At 35.4% G+C, this 20,960-nt stretch overlaps 1 protein-coding gene across 1 annotated transcript in view; it reads left to right on the plus strand.

Moving 5' to 3' along the window:
• Positions 1-20,207, plus strand: part of LOC100377666 (synaptotagmin-15-like) — an 82,439-nt gene extending 62,232 nt beyond the window's left edge. Inside the window, exons 2-8 of the mRNA XM_006813986.3 lie at positions 10,148-10,340; positions 11,835-12,043; positions 14,703-15,013; positions 15,813-15,983; positions 18,737-18,857; positions 19,350-19,532; positions 19,976-20,207. Coding sequence (XP_006814049.1) covers positions 10,148-10,340; positions 11,835-12,043; positions 14,703-15,013; positions 15,813-15,983; positions 18,737-18,857; positions 19,350-19,532; positions 19,976-20,103 — 1,316 coding nt within the window. The 3' untranslated portion in view covers positions 20,104-20,207. The remainder of the gene's footprint in view (positions 1-10,147; positions 10,341-11,834; positions 12,044-14,702; positions 15,014-15,812; positions 15,984-18,736; positions 18,858-19,349; positions 19,533-19,975) is intronic.
• Positions 20,208-20,960: the final 753 nt, after the last annotated feature.

Genomic DNA, 20,960 nt, shown 5'->3' on the forward strand with positions numbered 1-20,960 from the left:
CAATCTACTGATGATTCGTGCCCTCGTGCTAGGACATGATTTGTCATTTTTACACATTCATATTTAGACCATAATTTTCAAATACAGGTCTTGTCGGTGTAATTTGTCGGCTTATGTTTGAAGTGTAGCAGTAAAACATATTCTGGTGGGCGTGAATGGTCTTGATTATGTTTGGCAGTAATTAAATACTGATTAGTAAACGTGTGATGAGCCTTGGAGGTAAAAGACTGTCTTTTACCTTCATGGCTAACCAACTACATTTGATAATGGTAATACATATTCAAAAACATAGGAATATCACCATATCCAATCAATTTACAATTTTTATAATTCGTGAATTAAATTTCAAGTCCGATAACAGTCATCAAACAAATGACATATTAGAGTAGGGAAATCAAACGAAGTTATGCGGACCTCACTGCTGGTCCACGCGCGGCACCCACATAATTAAATACTGTAAAACATGTCTTTTTAGTTAATTTAGCGAGAGAACTGATTCGCTAATTCAAGATGTCGCTAATGAGTTTATTATAAATTCAAAATGGCCAAGGCTTGGGGATTTGTATACAGTAATACGGAACATAAAACTCTGAGGCGCTTCCTAATTACACTTGACAGTTTTTCTTTGTTTTTATGGAGGTGATAACTGCGGATTTGTTTTGGCACGCGACAGAGAAGTATTGTGAAAACAGGAAATAAAATGACAAGAGAGATTCGCTAAATCAACATTTCGCTATTACTTCATTTTACCATAATTCGCTAAAATTGCATGTCGCTTTTTGCAACATGTTTTACAGTAGTTAAGTCACCTGACATTGAGGCCTTCTGGTATCATATTTCTAGTATAAATAACAAATGATAGAATGAGTTTCAATATGTCACGTGTCGTCATGAGAAAGTGGAATATTGATGTCAAGGTGAATGTGAAGGCAGGTCCCTAGAGACAACAGACGAACTGCTATTCATATTCGTACATAAGCCGACAGTCGTAGTGGAGCGGGGTCGAATACGATCGTTCACAGGCAGTCAACCCCGACAGTTATCTAAATAAAGGCTAACATGTTACCTCATTTTTTGTCATCTACTTTAAGAAAAAGTTACATTACATTTAGACCTTGGATATATTATTTAACCATTCAGTGGTAAGTGACTCTAAAATCTTTGATGTTTGCCCTGTTAACGGGGGTTCAATTACCATGCGTATGTGGTTTGTGTGAACAAAAGATAAAATAAAACTGCATTGTAAAAGTCAAGGAAATTGGATGTCCTGTTTTAATCGTAGCTACCTACATTAAACACTGAATACGGTACAATGAATTACCAATTACTACTGTGTAGAGGCTACTTACTGTTTACAGAGAATTAGAGATACAGCAGGTCATCCCATTTATGAAAATACCAATACGAAATCAACTTAAATTAAAACTATGACCCTTGTTTCTATGTGCATAACTAATGCATCGATGGTGGCTTGTGGGAACTCGGGCACCTTTAATTTCTTTGTTTTATATTAACAGAGCATACAGAAGTTTTACACAAAACATCAAAAACAACGAAACTCATATACAGATTTTTTGTCTTTTAAAATGGGCGTTATATCTGTTTCAGTTTATCATTTGGTGTGGAAATTTGAAACGTATATCGCTCCAAGAGTTTGTGGTCATTGGATTTGAAAATTCCAACCTATGTGTTGTTAATAGCATTGCTATCACATGGCTATTACGTTATGTTTTACACTTTGAAACAAATATAACAAAACAAATTATCAACAACTATCATCGCTCGCGATTGTTTGTAAACAATGCACCGCCATATTGTGAATGTTTCACAAGAAACATTGCAATATGAACTATTAAGGCTTGAACCTCACATAATCATAATTTGCATAATCTTTCACCCGGATGTTACAGATAAACACACTGATTAATGTTTTGTAAAATGTTATTTATGTTTCATTAGTATATTGTACATCCTACAAATTATGATAATTTGAGCTTTTATCGCCAATTCATTTGTCGTAGAGCTTGGAAATTATAATAGTGTAAACACCAACAATGCATAAACATTTGTTTAGTGCCGGGAGTGTCAACTTGATAAGGCTGTTCATTATATATGATACAGAATAAGGACTTGAGGAATTATATATGCACATAATTTATTTCAATTTAAAGATAGCAGACAAAATGTGACTTTATCAGCTTTACCAACAAGTTTTGTATAAGCTCTTAGTAATTCCGGTGACTATGGCAAAAATGAAGTGCTTGATGCAAAACTATTCAAATGTAGAAAACAAGCTAAGCAACATTTGGCATAAGGATAATATTATAATAAAACAGAACTCATAAAAACAGAAGTATGCGTCTTTTTGTTATATGGGATATCGGTAATATAGTAAGGGCTGCATATTGCGTAGGCAGTATATTAAGAGTCGTCATAGCAATTATACGTCATATCAATTATACGTCGTATTACTGTGTTTACTTAAGCGTAACAATGACATTCATTCTCGCAATTGAATCACCCACAGCGATGAATCTGAGGTACAGTATATGAGATACATAAATGTGAACGTCTTATTATTTTGCATATATATCAGATTTATCTATTTTAAAAGGGATACAGAATCAAGTAACGTTTTTTTTTTCTTTCATTTACCATTCATTAATATTAGGCAGCTCAGAAATAAAAGAAATTATGAATGTTTCCATCCATAAAATTAGATTTAATAATTCTATGTGACACTCATCAGTATCCCGTGTGACATATATGGGTATTACGTTCAGTTCAATGCTTTGATCGGCTCTTTCAAAGCATTACATGTGCCCTTCATTACATATGCCTCGTCCGATAAGTATATGTTTCCCTAGTAATAGTAATAATAGTCACTCGTTCGTCGACATTCATTTTTACAAGATCGTTGCATGTACAAGTAATATAAATAGTACGTGTCATAACATCTGCAGACTGCACAGTAGAATATTTTGCGTCACAGGAATATTAGCATACATAATTACCCCTATATCGAAAGTGGTAACATTGCTGAAGGCATTATAGAGCTGTGCAATGCCGTCTATGCTAAATCCCAACCCAATAACATTTTAGAATAAGAAATATAATCCAGCCGTGAGGAACTCAACTGTCAATCTTCATAACACGCTCTCGGGATGATAAATATATTCATGTGATAATCCAAAAGTCTCCAGGTCATTTACAATACAATCTTATGTAATCCTTACAATAAACTACGAGTCGGGAGTCAAGTAGCTAGCATATGTAGCCTGATTCATCATGTGAAATAACACACACATCAACTTCCCAATTCATTACCACCGATGGCATGAACCAGAAGGCCACGGGGTATTCAAACAATGCGGCAGTCCAAGACATATATTACGCTGTTTTCACGTCAAGAACAGTCGACCCCTCAGCCTCGTGGCAAAACTTCAAGCATTGTGTCTAGCTTCAGCTGGATTTGAAAAGATTCACAACGCTGATTTACCAGGTACGGTCAGGACATTCAACTATCTGAGTAGAACAACACTACTATAGTGGCTCAAAATACTACACTTATGGATTTTCTTACATCGCCCAAACATAAAGATCACATGTCAGGTAAGTTAAATAAAACATGTCTTGTTTTAACAGAAATCACAGAGCAAATTTACCCTTTTCAAGGCAAGTGAGATTTATAGTCAGGCCTTATCCAGAACTACATGCGGAGAAGAGCGTCGATTACAGTGCAGTTTAATATACTAGTAACTTGAGATTAGATATATTCGAATGTAATACATATCAAAAGCAATTGGATCATTACATTAAATCATGTGTGTGGTCGAATTTTGAGTTAATACTATTAATACCAATTGAATAATACATATTCACAACGTCACATAGATGGTGTGTAACATCGTTTAGTGTTGTTATCCAGAATATTATAATTACACGTAGTTTGGCGTTTTGCTGGAGTGTTATTCTTTAGACTCTTCTCAAATCACATCGTTATACATCATACGAACCGGCTTCTACAAAGTCACTTAGACTGTGATGTACTTTGCGTATGTTTGATACATGGTGTCACGTCCAATTTCGCTTAATAGTTGAATGATGGATATTTCATTTTTTACGATTGTCTACGAGCTCTACCGATAATTTCACTGCTGGCATTTGCGTTAACTATCACAAAATAAACGCATGACACATCGAATCTTGTTTGTCGTCAATTTAAAATGATTCGATCAGTGACGTAATATTGACGTCACTGTTTTCAAGTGCTCATTTGTTACCCCCATCTCAGTGTTTACCGAGCCGCATGATTTCATTTACACACCTGCATTTAGATGAGAAATCTAGATGTTTGTTTCATGCATGTAATTCTTACATCTTTCCTGTTCTCCCTTACTTTACCGAATCCTTCACTGATCAACAAAATATTGTCGATTTTTTCTTGTGAACATAAATAACGAATCTGCAAAATTTGTTAAGCATAATGTTTGAGAGATTGTTTTTTTTTAATAATAACTCAAACGGTGTGTGATTAGTATTGGATGATTACATTTCACAATCGATACACCAGTCGGAATTTACCTTTTAATGTATATGCGAATAATATTTAGACAATCCAAATTTAGTATTATCGTGCATATAATATTGAATTAACTGTATATATTATATATATTAATTTATCATACCATTGAAATATAATCTAAATAGTAATTATCATGTCACAGGTGGCAGCATCGATTTTATCTTTTCTTTATGAGGCGAAAATCGTGGTATTGTTAGTATTCGTGTAACGGTTGGTAACACTGATTGTGGAAGATGTAGATAGTTCATTGCATTGCGTGGGCTGTTTGTGTAATTATTAGTTATCTGATTTGCGTTTGCTTACCGAAGCTTGCGATGTTATGAAACCATCAGTGTAAACACATCAGTACAGAGTACGTCATCACATCAGCCATATTGCTTATCCTTGTTCGCAGCGAGCTACTGAAATAAATACTCCTGATATCCGTTTGTTTTATTGAAACTAGTGGTTAAAGTAAAGTTATAGTTCATATACTGTTGAAACATGGAAATTGGAATTCACTTTGGGCGAACCGAGTCAATGGCGTCACAATCGTGAACAATATTAGGAGCATGCACGCTGCTGACGTCATCACGCGTGATGTCATAAGCTCCAAAAGTGTAGTATTTGAATTTCAACTATATAGCTTTATAGCTAAAGTATTTTATTTATTTCATTTTTAATAAATTTAATAGCAAAACAATGATTTTTTTCATTGAAATTCATTACTTATCGGCACAGTAATCATTGTTGTATATTTCCCATTATCCGTACATAGGTCATTTATCACCTAACTGCACTACTACTAATAGGGTTTCCACTGATTTATTCACCATATGCTATTAAGGACGATGTGCCTCTTCCGCGTTTCTCATTCAAAAATAACCTCTTCTTGTATTCAAACCCCTGAATATTACAACTGTTGATGTTAACGGAAATTTTTGCAGATATGGTAAGGTATCATCCATACACTATTGAGAATGAGAATGAGTTATTGAGAATGAATTTGACGTTATATATTTCATCAGTGGACACTGATTTTTAACTGGATTATTTGTATTGACGAGTTTTTAAATGAATAGCAATCTCTTTATGAATGACACATGTACGTGATTGAAATACAAGTATTAACAGAAACAGTCTGAATCATTGCGAGTCTAGTTCGCTGATGTCAAACGCCCATTTTAAGATGTTGAGATGTAAAAGACACAGATCTTTATCATGTAGAGAGGAAAACTGCCACGTACAACAACCCGGAAATAAAACCTTGTTTTACCTAGTACATATTTATATGATAAGCTGCAATAAAACTCGAATATAAAAAATCCATTGTAGAATGTATAATAAAATAATGGAATGGAGTGGAAATAAATCAAGACGATGAGTTGAGAAATTGCTATCTGTTCACCACTAACAATCTTGGAAATAGACCATAGACTAAATGAAACGTACAAAGCTTGTTTTTACCCTCAAGCAGTGTTACATTCCGTTATTGCATCTACTGCTCCACTTATCTATGTAACGAAAGTGTTTGGAATAGTGGACATGGTGGAGAAACACAAATCTCGCGAGTTTTTTCTCGCTAGATCAACGAGATTTTGGCAGCTATTTGCGGCTTTGTTATATGAGCACCCGTGACGCATCGCGGCCATACTTTTACCCCCCTCCCCCCCCCCAAGTCTGCGATATTATTTGTTTTTACTTCAGTAGCAGTAGTCACAACAATGTGGAATGTGCAAATAACAAAAATAAGTTTTCTCAAACAAATCGCGTTTCATTTTCTTAACTCATGAACAATTTGAGTGACATACAATGCAGGTCTTCACTATAACGAGGTTACAGTGTATAAGGTCACAATAACAATAAATTGTTAACGTTCGAACATATGTCATTTTCCCGCCATAATTTTAGTGCTGCGTTTTTCATATTTTCAATCCATGTATTTTTCAATAATCGTTAATTTTAGACCAAATTAACATATTTTTCCTTTGCCTGCAGGTCTTGATAAAAAAATCACATAAAATGACCAACATTTTTTTGTGACAAGGTTACAAAGAGTTTACTTTCCTTAATCTGATTAATACATGTTACTTTAATATTATTCTTGCATGTATAAGTCATTGTCCGGTCAGGTCTTGTGACCTTCTACATGACGAACACTATGACGAACACGAAATAGTGCATTGGTTGTTTAAAATAATTGATAACAAACACAGTGACCCAAAAACAGTTGTCACTGCTTTTTATAGTTGGCTCATCTACAGATCTGAAAATGTTTCCATTAATAATGTTACAAATCCAAGCAGCCATGTGCAATAAAGTGCTCTCTTAAAAAAAAGAAGTACGCGTACTGAAGTAGAAAATCGATTGCATTCATATATTGTTGGTAAACTACATATTAGAGTTGATATTGTGAGTGTGATATAATGATGATGCAACAGCCGTCTCTAAAATTCTGCGGATTACTGTGTGTGACTCGTCAAAGGCACCACGTCGATACATATCTACTAAAACGGCCAATAACGAGAAGCATCAAATGTCAATATGTTGTTAATGGCACACGCCCCAAAGGGTATATATATATATCACCACATATACCGTAATATTTAATAGCCATGGTAGGCATCTGAGAGCCTAGGAGATATTTTTTTGTATTTCTTGTTTTCTGGAATAGTTTAAGAAGGGGTGGTGTAAATGTATAGTATACATACATGACAGACTGTACTTTAATGTGTGTTCTTGGCAACAATATAATTAAAGCATGCTTCACAAAAGAATTAAGGGTAACTAACCTTGACGTTGAATTACATCATCTCCAATAATCAAAAGTAGTAACCATATTTTTCGCAAATGACCACCGTGTTGACACGTCATGCTAAAAAAATAAAACATGACCTCTTGCTGTGTGGAAAAAAAAGGTAATGTTATCTTCTATATTTCTCTACGGAACTGATATCCATTTGGTAAAACATATATCAAGAAAATATCAGAAAAATCACTACATTACAGAGAAACAAGTATCACCCAGTAATTGAATTCTACGTATTATGTTGCATATAAAAACACAGCAGTGCAACTAAAATATATCTGCCAAGAATAGTATTGACTAATGCGTGAATGTTCTACCTTGAGTGAATGCAGCGACATCGTATACTTATTGGTACTATATATTACATGATAGATTGATTAAATCTAAATACTTTTTTTAAACAGACATGCACATTTAATAACTACACTTTTCAAATAATATCTAGAATACAATACTGGCGAAGATCAATGAAAAGTTTTTAATTGCAGAAATGACATTAAGAAACGCTTTGATTATTGTCGTATAATGTGCCATTTGTAAAATTCTCATGTAATCGCTTTGCTATACTGACATTATATTATTTCACATTTATTATGATAATCAATTAAAATTATATTACTTACATTTCAAAGAATATTAAAGAGGGAATATTAAATAGTGTTCTGAAGATTAGTCGTGATATGTATCTGTGAATTCACGTGTGTGGCTTCTATACGTTACTGCGTAGCATCCTAAGCACCATACTTTTCGCGGTCGCAATATATTAAAGTATACATATTGACTTCTTTGTAAAAGTTAAATTACTACCAATAATCCGAAGGCCATCAACTGCTCGGCTTATGGTAGGTTTACCTACTAGGGTCATTGCGTCAGTTGCAGCTGGTGAAGTTGTCTTTAAATTGACTTGACAACTGTCTCTCAACTATACACGCGATTACATTCAACTCTATCCGAACAACTAAAAATACATTTCCCAGTAAAACATTCTTCTATTTAAACCAATAGTCTTATCGATCGATATAACAAGTCTGTTAACGTTACGTAATATTGGATTGAGGCGTGGAAAGTACATTCACCGCACTGAGTCGAACTTTGACGTGTGAATCACTGATTCACTGTGTCAGTAATTACCAAGAAATGAATAACGGTCTTAAGGGGTGTGGAGCAAGCAGCGATATAAACCATTAACGTTTTATATATAGCAAAGCAATATCCTTCCAATCACACCATATACTCCCTTAACACGCTGTTAAGTGTAACCCAATAATGAGACGCCATCGTACTTGGCATAAATGTTCAAACAAGTGTATATGCCTCGAAAGAACACATTAAATGTTGTATACCTTCCCCAGGGTCACGTACGGGTTATCTCTCTAAGCGATATTACAATATTATACAGAACTATGGTGTTAGTTCACTAAAACAGATTCGACCTAGTGAACCATCACAATATGCATAGCAACCAACACTTGTATCCACTCCGCGGTAACCATGGTTATTGAAAATCGGTTAATTCTGAAATGAGGCAAAACACTCAAACGTATATTTGCCCACATGTACATGAAAAGTCATTTACTGCGATTAGATGCTGTTTAATGAACACATTCGTCAGCCAGTATTGTTAATGAAACTATTCCTTTACTTCCCGTACTTCATCTGCGTAATTAATTGTACCATTATAATCATGTGTATCAACTCCTAGTTGGAAAACAGACATTTTATAGTTAGCCGTTGGATACACATCAATGTTTCAACCAGAGATATTCTACGCTATGTGCATATTTAGAGAAAGTTTCTTGCAAGAGATCGGTTATCCAATCGTAACATCTAACAGTAAAAGAAATCAGATAGCAGCGTGTTTGTCGACATGTTTTTTTTCAACGTATTAAAACTGCTTTGTATATATGCTTCGATTCAACTACATGTTTGCAGATTATATGATAAAGCATATATTCATTGCTTATTTAACTATAACATGCACGAACCGTTTCCTTGGCAATGATTTCGTGATTAGCCTAAAATACCCCCAGTCTGTGTACGTACAGGCCAGTACTCGGAGAAAACGGAGCATGTGTCACTTCAACGTTTCTGATTTTGTATGAACAAACTCGTTGTAGAGAATTATTTAGTTATTCTGTGCATGTTTCAAGAGTAGCACAGCAATATGACCTGACATTAATGGAAATGTCGGAGATACCGATCTTTACGTTTTCTTAATGCGAATTCACTATGTCGCCCGCGACACGCAAGCTATTTCAATCCGGCTGCCGTGAATTGTGAAGTGTTGCCATGGCAATAAGTGATTCTGTTTGGTGATGTTTACGTATCTATGAACTGTGATATTTAAGAGTATGCAGTTGTATTCTAGAACACTTGTAAATGGCGCCACATACGTGAGTACGAGGGCACCTGTGCGCATCTATGATAAGCGTTATTTAATATTATTTAATATATACTTCTGCCTTCGACATTCAGAAACAGAATATTATGGGATCGTGCCTAAATTTAGGTATTGTCGGTTAATTTGATAACCTCCTCTATAACATCACATTCTGTTCGAGATTAGGACATAGTGGTTTTGAGTAACGAACTCACAAACAAGCAAATATACTACTGAATTCTATATAAAAATATATCAACTTTCCATGAACAATCATTCAAACATTGTCAAAATTTAACAGTAAAACTCACGCTTATTTTACGTATAATTATTTATCGTTAGGATATTAGTTATTTAATTAATTTAGGAACTGTTTTTCTTCTTTGATTTTCAGTTCCAGCGGCTGGTATAGCTGCCGCCGTTGTATTTGGACTGTTCCTATTGTTGGCTGTGGCATTTCTACTTTACAAAGTTTATCGTAGAAAATGTAGCAGTCAGTCGAAATATGAAAGAATTGGCAAAGACTCCAAGCTACCAACACCTATGTTGAAAATAGAAGGAAAGGGACCTATCCAGCCAAAACTTGAGTAAGTATTGTAACTATAGTATCTTTGTTAACAGAAATGTTAATGTCAGTTTGAATATGTAAATAATATTACAAAATTAATGTTGCTTTAGGAACGACAGAGCATTTATGATTATTAGTCAATTAGTCATTTATTATTATTATCAATTCGTCGACAAAATTTGGTTATATCCAATAATGTCTGTCCGTCGAACAATTTGCAAATAACAAAAAGCAGAGATTCAGTATTAAGTTTGTTAATACATCAACAGTATCGTGATGAATAAGTACCACAAAAGTCGAGGTTGGTGTATGTACTTATGAAACTCCAAAACTGAGTTAAATTACAAAGCCTGGTCAAATACAGTGATACTTGTTGTCAGTAGACTCAAGTGCACTCTACAAAGATAACTGAGTGCATGTAAAGCCCATCGAGTTCAATTCTCGCATCAAGGATTTTGTAGTATCGAGAGTAGTACTTTTACCACAAGTGTTAACACGCTTCAAATGTATCCCTACACTCATGGTCCTATAACACAAAACACAAGGAGCATGTATCAAGAGACACAGTGACTTGATTATCAAAATACTATGTGTTTGCCTGACTAGGGTGCTTGAGTTATAGAAGCAATATCAACGTCAACATAAGTACTAAATTACAACTTCATTCCATTTAAGGGAATAACTAAATTTGTGTTTCTTTCATCATGATACGAGATTCAATCCCCAAAACAAAGAACACCGCCGTAATCAAATGTTTAATCTGAATGAAATGTTTACAAAAACACATTTGAAAAGCATTTGATTAGTGCCCGAGGCATTTAAGTTGGTTCAAGAAAGGGCACTTGATTTGACTCCGAGTTCGAGAAACGGTATTTAATTTGGTTCTTTGTTCAAGAAGGGGTATAGGAACGGGCGTTTGGTTTGGTTTCGAATAAAAGAAAGGGCACTACTTGGTTGGGTTGTGTGTACAAGAAAGTCGCGATCGTTTGGTTTGGTTTCGGGTTAAAATGGGGGTTTCGATTTGGTATCGAGTTAAAGAAAGGACATTTCATTCGGTTCCTGGTTTTAAAACGGGCATTTGATTTGGTTCCGAGATCAAGAAAGGGTAATTCATCAAAAAAATGGTATTTGTCCTCGGGACTAAAGGGCATTTTAATATTTGATAGCACTAACGAACTACCCAATACCCTGAGGGCATTTTTGTTCAAATCAATCAAATGAAAGAATGTTTTGACCAGCAAAATTTGATTACGGGGATGTCAATAACCCAACGTCAGCAGTCATCAGTTACACGCGTCATTGTAAATGTGTATGAATCAAAGGCAAATAAAAACTGTTCATATTATATACGGTTTTATATAGGCACACATTTATAGTGACGTTGAACTCATCACGTCATCATTTAAGCACGTTTTTCTTCAACTCATTTCCCTTAGCTTATGGCCGTCGTAAACTCTGATTGATTACGCTCGGTCATAAACAACTAATACGATGTTGGTTTGTATCTTCACAGTCTTAAGTCTGTACCATTTGCAGTACCTCAGTCTACTCCCACCCGGGAGGATTTCCGCATGTCGACGTTATCAAATCAGGAAAGACGCGACAGCCTTGGGTCAGCTCCGATCACCAGTAACCTGAATGGCAGTATAGTAGCCAGTGACTCCGAGTCAAACTCTCCCGTAGCAACCCCATCACGACGGTCTTCCGTAACAGAAATTCCAGGTGAGCGGAAGTAGCAATAAACGTCAGAAGCAAATGGCCGCCGAGATATCGTTGGTGGATACATGGAGCGCTTCTCGACGTGTTTTTGCTCGTCATATTATTGTTTCATTCTTCCCGACATCGTGCCAACTGTTAAGTATATACCGTACATACCAGTTATTCGAACCACATGCGCATTAAATTACCAGTACGTAAAAAGTATTTCAAAGCGCATGCGCATTGATTTAATAATACGTACCAATAATTTTAAAAACGTACCAATTATTCAAACTGCGTGAGCACTGACTTAACAGCTCGATTAATTCAAACCGCATGCGCACTGAATTAATAGTACGTACCAATTATTCAAACTGTACACCCTTTTCATCGAACGAGTGATATGTTTATGCGCTGTTAAATCATCGTTTTTGGTTTTTCGGTGTACGTCAGAACGATAAATATTGAACTCACCTAATGAAAAGGTTGTGTGAAAAGGATGTTTTGTCAGTAGTGCTCGTACAGTACCACGAGAGAGTTTGAAAACATGACAACTGCCATTACTACCATCTGGTTTTGTTAGTTGACATTTATTGTCACTATTTATTTATGCAATTATATTGGTACATAAATCACAATTAATTCTCTTGTCATTTAATGGTTTACCCTGGTGTATTAATGTTGAACTTCCCCGGCAACTCGTAGCTGACTCACTCATGATCCTTTCTAAAACACGGCATAGACAAAACACTGTAATGAACTTCACACATGCTGTCAGGTGATATATCATCACGCTCTCTCATTATGTTTCACTCGCCTAGTAAATAAAACACACATGACATGCGATCGGTATGAACAATACATTTCACTGCGAAGTTAGCTGACTCCTGGCGCTGTTTATTTCCGATCTCTCTCGCGATTCCTCTAATTTCTCGGCATCTCTTGGAATATTTCTTATTATCTGATGACTTACGTGGAGCATGCTGGGTAGTCATCACTGCATTCTAGGACATTGACTTGATTTCTCGTCGCCCCTTCATAAATCCACGGCTTATTAGTCTCTTAAAGAGGAGGCATCAATCATTTGGTAATCACCAACCAGAATTTCCTTCTTATCTCTGTCAGAGACTGGCGCCAACAATCTTGGTAGAAAACGTACCCTTTGACGTGTTTTGCAGTGATTGCGTCTGATTTCCTGATCATGTCATTAAGTCTTGGTATCCATACAGGTTTCGGAGTGTTGGTTTGTTTGCATGTGTACAGATAATTTAGTGTAACCTGACGCTAATTCGGGGTGTTTCAATTCAGTTATTATAAAATACAAAATGTCGTTTACAGATTCAAACATAAATATCTAAATAGCTAACAACATAAAATAAAATAAAATAATCAAACCATGTGCTTGTGTTGTTATACGTATGCTGGGTACTATCAAGGATTTAGAAGATAGGGATAACTTTCAATAGATTTTGGACAAAACACAAAATATAGCGATGCCGACATGTCAGCCATTTCGAATTTTTCCCAGGACCTGTCGTGCCGGCAGCAAATATTTTTGTTATCAGTAACGGCTCAAAATATATATTAAAAAACGAAAACATAACAAGTCCGAGTGAAGATGGTATGTTTGGCGGAAATCAGAGTATTTATTTTGTTTTCTGACCACTTTTTACGGACTGGTGTCGTTAAATGTACACCGCGGAGTTGGGCTTCGGCTTGTCCGGTCCCGAAACGACGCGACACCACGAGTAACCATAATCTTATAAACCCTTTGTAGTATATACAAATTAAGGTTGTGCACCTGTTTTTGTCATGTTTGTTATGTTAAAGCCTGTGGGTAAATATCCACACCGGCATTTTAGTTTTTCTCTAGTTGGTTGTAGTATGTAAATATTCGTGCACGTGATCAAATAGGACACCAGTCTTTTTAAAGGATATATCATGCCCTTGAGGATCATTTGTATTATATATACAGATATGCGAGGCACCAAATTTCAGTGAAAATCACGGTCCGATCAAATTCCTCAAAACCCCACCACTATAAACAAATTTAAAAGAAACCCACCACCTGTTACAAGTCCAAGATCATGGTCGTGAAAAATGGACTACAGTGAATGGTTCTATTATTGGAACACATCACAAAACCTATCAATACAGCAAAAAAAATAAGACCCTTTTAACTTCCCAAAATGTCAATAAAAGGTCATTAACCATTGGAAAAAGTACCAGTTGCGCATTTTTAAAAACATAATTGATATACCCTTTGAATACTTCGCACACACTGTTGGTGAGTTTTACTAGTGACCCCCATCCCCATCGGGTTGTCGTGTCACAGTCTGACGAATGACGACTCGAATCGAACCATGCTGCACATACCTCCACAAACAACATTAAGGACATGAACAAAACGCAGTCGAATTCGATCTTCAGTTCAACCCCAACTGTACGTTTTTGCGACTTTCTAATTAATTGCTCGGTGAGTCAAGCGAAGTTTGCTCCATGAATATCTCAACACTACAACGGTTATAATTACGTCCGTCGCTATTCCTTGCAAACAAAATTGCACTGGTCACACTCCAGTCATCCCCTCTCCCATGATTTTAAATGGTTAATCCTTATTGAGGGTTATAAAGTAATATAACATAGCAGTGTCATAATAATACTCTAACTGTGTTAATCACAGGTGCCTATGTTCTGGGTGAAATTAACCCAGATTTGTACAAAATTCATGACGACGATGATGATGTGGATACATACTACCCAGAGGATCACATGGGAAGAATTTGGTTTGCCGTCGAATATGAGCATGAATCCGAAAGACTTGTTGTTACACTCGTTAAAGCTCGGAATCTACCGAGCAGGGTACTCGGGAGTGTCAATCAGTGCGATCCTTTAGTGAAGATATTCCTACTGCCGGACGAGAGACGCCACCTACAGTCGAAGTTAAGAAGGAAGACCACAAACCCAAAGTTCGATGAGAGTTTTGTATTTCAGGCAAGTTTTGCTAATGTGTTTGGTTTTAATTAATTCGTTGTCAGCATGGACGCGTACGTGATCGAAACGCTCGTCAAGTTTTTGTGGGCTTCAATCTATTTGTTCGTTACCCCTTTCGGCAGTAAGCATAAAGACGTATAGTGAGATTATATTTTATGGTTATTGTGATTATAAATCTTGTCCTGTCCGTAGACTTGGATGAAGCACAAGTCACGCGTGAAACAACACAGCGCAGACGTGACATAAATAATTTGTTGTGCATACGGAAGCCCTTTAATGCGTGGGTGGCACTTTCCATTATTTACCCAACCCCAGCCTCTCTTTCACTTTTGGGCGCCATTGGCGGACTCGGTTACAATAAAGAGAAAGATACAAGCACTCAACTGTGAAATGTACGAGGGTTACAGTGATAAATGGACAAAATACCAGTCGTAACCTTACAGCAAAAAAAGTAAAATGTTTATGGAATCTTAAAAATTCGGCCAGTTAAAAAAAGAATTACGAGCTCCTTTTTTACATGCGTTAAGTTGTGTATATTGCAGTAAAAATTTCGGAATTCGTATTCTACTGAATAAATTTTGGTTTTATTTCCACTTAAAAAACGTTCCCGATAAAATACATTGGGACGTGCGTCATATGTTTTGTAGCTGGCTTCCCGGAAAATTTAGCCTTTAAAATATTGATTGTGTTTCCTTTTTATATTGAAATAAATTAAAAATAATAATAATTTTTTAATATAATAAAACTAAAATAATAATAAATTAAAAAAAATATATTAATTACGTGAATGTTATTTTAGGTGACGTATAAAGCCTTGCTTCAGAGGACACTCCGGCTCACTCTTTGTGACGTGGATAGATCGAAGAGACACAGGGTGCTCGGACATGTTTTACTCCCACTGAGAGACGTCGATTTTGACAACAATGAGAAGGTGATCATGTGGCGAGATCTTGAGAAGGACGTCACAGAGGTAGGTTAAATTACCTTATATATATATATATATATATTATTATTATACAACTGTCAATACACTGAATTCTCATTGGCCGATCGGTATAGCTCTGTCATCGAAGTTGTGTGTGTGACTCATTACAATTTTATGTTTCCCCACATTTGTATGAATCGTTTAAAAAACAAACACACACACTATTACTATTACACTATTATTATTGAAGTTAAGAAACCATTGTTATTTTCATCTGATAATGTAGCAAGTATGCTAGAATGTCGTTTGTCTGTGAACTTTTTTCAAATGCGTATGACTGAAATACAGGCGACCACGACTCCCTAATTAAACTGTGTATTTCTCTCTTCCCGGGCTACCACTGCACGTAGATATCCGTGGTATTATAATTGAAATGAAAGACTCCGCACTGCCCATTATTGTGTATTATAAATCACAATTATTAGAGGTTTTTTATGACATGATCATAGCTTCACATTGTAACACGATAATGTAAACCATACACGTGAGTAAAAATCAATTGGACAAAAATCCCCCAAATTTAATTAGATTTGTTTAATCCTGGTGGTAATAATAAATCCCCTACAACGTCATATTGGATTCGTGGAAGGGTATAGACGCGATAATGTGCCCGGCATATCTTATCTTCACCTTATTCATTGCGGCGCTGTGTGGGATTCATTATTATTTAAATAACAGGGCTCGGACGGGGATATTCGCTTAAAATAATACGTTCGGCTACGTCTCGCCTATGTTTGTGCACCTCTCTGTCTTGTTTTCACGCAATAACGGCCACTGCGTCGTTCTTTATTCTCTGAATTTCTAATTTGCAATATACTAGTAAATTAGGAAACGCAAATCCCAAACAAGGAAAGAAGACCTTAGTTTCGAATATGGCGATTGTTTTACTGAAAACAATATTCGCCATTTTATAAAAGTAAAGTTATCACCAGCTACGCCCCCAACATTTTTTTTCGAAAAAGCGACACCCCCTCCCTCTGCCCCCCGCCCGCCACTGGGACAAGATGACGCATATCAGCGACCAGGTATTAAAGGGGTCGACTATTTTAAATCATCGGGTGTCTGGAAGATTCGATTACTTGGTTAATAACCATGAGTTTACGGAGGGGAATGTTGGTTAGTCGCCACGGGGATGCTTATACATTGCATTTACAGATATGCGTAGCAACTTATGATTTGAATATCTCATGAGACAACGTTGTTCAACGAGAGTTCCTTTTGTGAACCAGTTGTATATTACAATTCGTGGAAGATATGTATACACCGAAGTTGTTATTGACTCCAGTGTGCGAAACACACAATGGGAGTCTTTGCAGTCAGTGGGTGTGTATATATGTATGTGTGTGTCCGTCTGTTCCACTGATATCTCAAGAATCATGTTATTTTTTTATGAAACTTTTAGCATCGAAGGCTAATGCGCAGATTTGATTAAATTTTAGTTTTAACACAGGCATATTAATTACCTAATTTGCATGTTGATTACCTAATTTCGGTTAAGAATTCATACATATTAATCATCTAATTTGTATAATGAATGGTCACTTTTGGGCCTTTTCACTGATATCTCAAGTACTAATCATCACCTTACAATGAAATTTGGTACATAGATGTCATAGGACAATGTTTTTGATCAATATCCATGCATATTAATTACCTGATTCAAATAGTAATTATTACATATCAGTAACAACTGAAACATAGATGCTCTAGGACTATACGCATACCTAATTAGTTTTGGGTAAAAATCTGTGCATATTCATCACTTAATTTGCATAATTATTAGTATTTTTGTGCTTTTCCACTGATATCTCAAGTGCTAATCACCACATATCAATGCAACTTGGTATATGGATGCTCTAGGATAATACACAGGCCTGTTTAGTTTTGGGTTAAATCTGTGCACAATAATTACCTAATTTGCATAATAATTTACTTTTCGGCTTTCATCACATTACGATGAAATTTGGTACATATGTGCCCACAACAATACACAGACTGAAATATATGCATTATAATTTCCTAATTTGCATACCAATTACCCATTTGTTCAGCTAAACAATTGTTGCATTTCAATAAGATAAGTATAGAAGCCTGGGAACGATGCATTAGTTTTGGGTTGAAATTCGAGCATATTAATTGCCGAATTTGGTTCATATATGCTCTGAGGTAATCCGCAGACGTGATTGGTTTAATAACTAAAACATGCATATTGATTATCTAATTGGTTATTACCCAATTTCTGGTATCTCAAAAGATCAGATTTAAATTGAACTTGTGGTAGAGGTGGAATAAACTAGACTGAAAACCACTGATGTAAAATCATGTATTTTCTGTAAGTATTATAAACTTCAATAATGTGAGTCACATTGTTTTCATACAAATATTAGTTGCCAAGCTTCTTGATAATCATGCTGTTGCATCTTGGAAGGCTAATTATTTTTTAATATGTATCCAATACTCTCAGGACAAATAGTTCTTTCCAAGCTTTCTTTCAAATTATTGTGAGCAAATCTTGTTCTAATGCTACCCAGGTAGCTGAATGTCTCACCTATGATAAAGACCGGTGGTCGTTGCGACGCAATGTGTCGATATAGGTTTCACCATCCGCATATCCAGTGTAAAATACATTGATTAGGACGAAATGTGACGAGCGCCTTGTGACGACTATCGGCCTTTAACTCAACACGATCAATACGATAATGTGACGTCATCTATGTGACACTTGTTTTTCATTCTAGACAGTATCGGAGAAAGGCGACATCCAATTTTCTCTAAGCTACAACGAGGATTTGGATCGACTTACAGTAACAATAATTAATGCTAAGGGACTCCCAAAGCTTGACAACAATCCATTTGTAGGTGAGTTCTGAGATTTTAAGTGTTCTTGTCTTCTTTGTGTGTTTTCTCTTCACCGCTAGGACGGTGTAGTGTCTTATAGACGTGAACAATTCCCAGTGTATCTGACAATAACATATTTCTCTGCGGCTGATAATAAAACGTTGTTTTTGAAATTAAAAATTGCGTCAAAATGCAAATTTCGCTTTGCGTTTGTCTATGTGACTTGATTCAGCAATTACCTATTAAAACTTATTACTCTTATTCTTTAGGGACATTCTGTCTCGATATCGTCTGGAATAGCACTATCTCGAGTTGATTTGTCTGCTAATTGTACGAAATGTTTTGTTCACATTGGACAAATGCCGCCTGAAATGATCAACAAATATTTGGAAAGCTGGATTTGTACTTATATATTTTATCGTATAAAATGGGCCAATAATTTTGCAAAAAAACCTAGTTATGTTTACGATTTTGGATGATGAAAATAAATGTACACATATGTTTTTCTTTCAGATTCTTATGTCAAGATTTGTCTATTACATGTGAGCAAAGTAATTAAAACAAAGAAGACGTCAATAATAAAGCGATCGTGTGACCCTGCCTTCAACGAGTCTTTTATACTCAAAGTATCATCGGAGCAAATGGACACTACTAGTCTAAGCATTGCCGTGATGAAACATGCACCTGGTGTCAAAGGTCAGTTTCAAAAAAAAAGAATACAATTCAACTCAATTCATTCGTAGACCTTACGATATAGGGATAGAAGACTGTAGCTATAACGTCTGTTTGCGTAACCGTTTCACCTACAGTGTTATAATTCGATCATATCTCGGAGTTCACGGAACGTTATTATGCAAAGCGTATGTAAATGTGAAGCGGAAGGGTCGTCACCTGCGCAGGCGCGGGAATTGATTCCCTATCGATGATAGCAACACACCCTAAGAACGCAAAGGTTCATGGGTGTAAACAATGACACGTTATGGTCACCTGACGCATGCGTAGGTGACGACTCCCCGCTTTAACTAGCAATTTGACAGAAAAGCGGGGTCATTTTTAGAATTGAGAATTTGTAGGGTCTACAATACAATAAATTGTCATATAGAAAATCCTATTGTATTCCCCTTTCTTTGTTGTAACAGGCGACAAGCAGATTGGACGTGTAGTTGTTGGTCCATTTATGTACGCCCGTGGAAAAGAACTTGAACATTGGAACGATATGCTGTCGGCCCAGAAAGAACAAGTAACACACTGGCATTCGTTGACATAACTGAAATATTCAACATTTTTTTTTAAACGTAGAAAAAGTTGTAGCTATATTTCTCTGTGAGAAACAGGAATGAGTCATTTACATTAATTAAAGAAAATAACCGGCGATGACGCAATGAAAATAATTGGTTATGACGTAATGGTAGCGAACAGTACTGTGGTTTCATTCTGACGTAGGTGGCGCTAGATTTGTAGCTATTATGGGGAATATACAGTACATGAATATTCTTACGCCCATATAGACAAGAAGACATTTGTTATAGAACTGATAAATATATATATATATATATAAATTATATATGATATATATGTGTAATACAAGTGGAAATTAGAATTTAAAAACTGGAAAACAAACTTTCATGGCAAATTTATTCTATTTATTTAGTATAGTGATGAATCGCGATATCTTCAATTTATTAAGATTAATTAATTTTAAAGATAAATAATATTTATTTAGTATAATGATTATTTATATTTAATTATAATATTTATTTTTATTTATTTATTTATTTATTTATTTATTTGTTTGTTTATTTATTTATTTATTTATTTATAATCAATATTAATAATGTCCGTACCGTTATTTTTTATATATCTTAAAACTTGATTTGATATGATATATATGATAATCATATGGTATGATATATTAATACATATGTAATATAATATGTATATTTGTACCACTTGATATTCCTGTCTATAAAATTCATGTTTAGTATCCGGTTGACTACATATTACGACCACTACGCGTTCAACTGTTTATTGTATAAACATAATATAATCTGCGTCCTTACTAGATATTTCTAATATTGATATTTTGAGGAAATATTAGTATTTATAAAAGAGATATAAGATTTC

Source organism: Saccoglossus kowalevskii, chromosome 19, assembly GCF_978046115.1.
Source record: "Saccoglossus kowalevskii chromosome 19, keSacKowa6.1, whole genome shotgun sequence".
NCBI classification, from domain to species: Eukaryota; Metazoa; Hemichordata; class Enteropneusta; family Harrimaniidae; genus Saccoglossus; species Saccoglossus kowalevskii.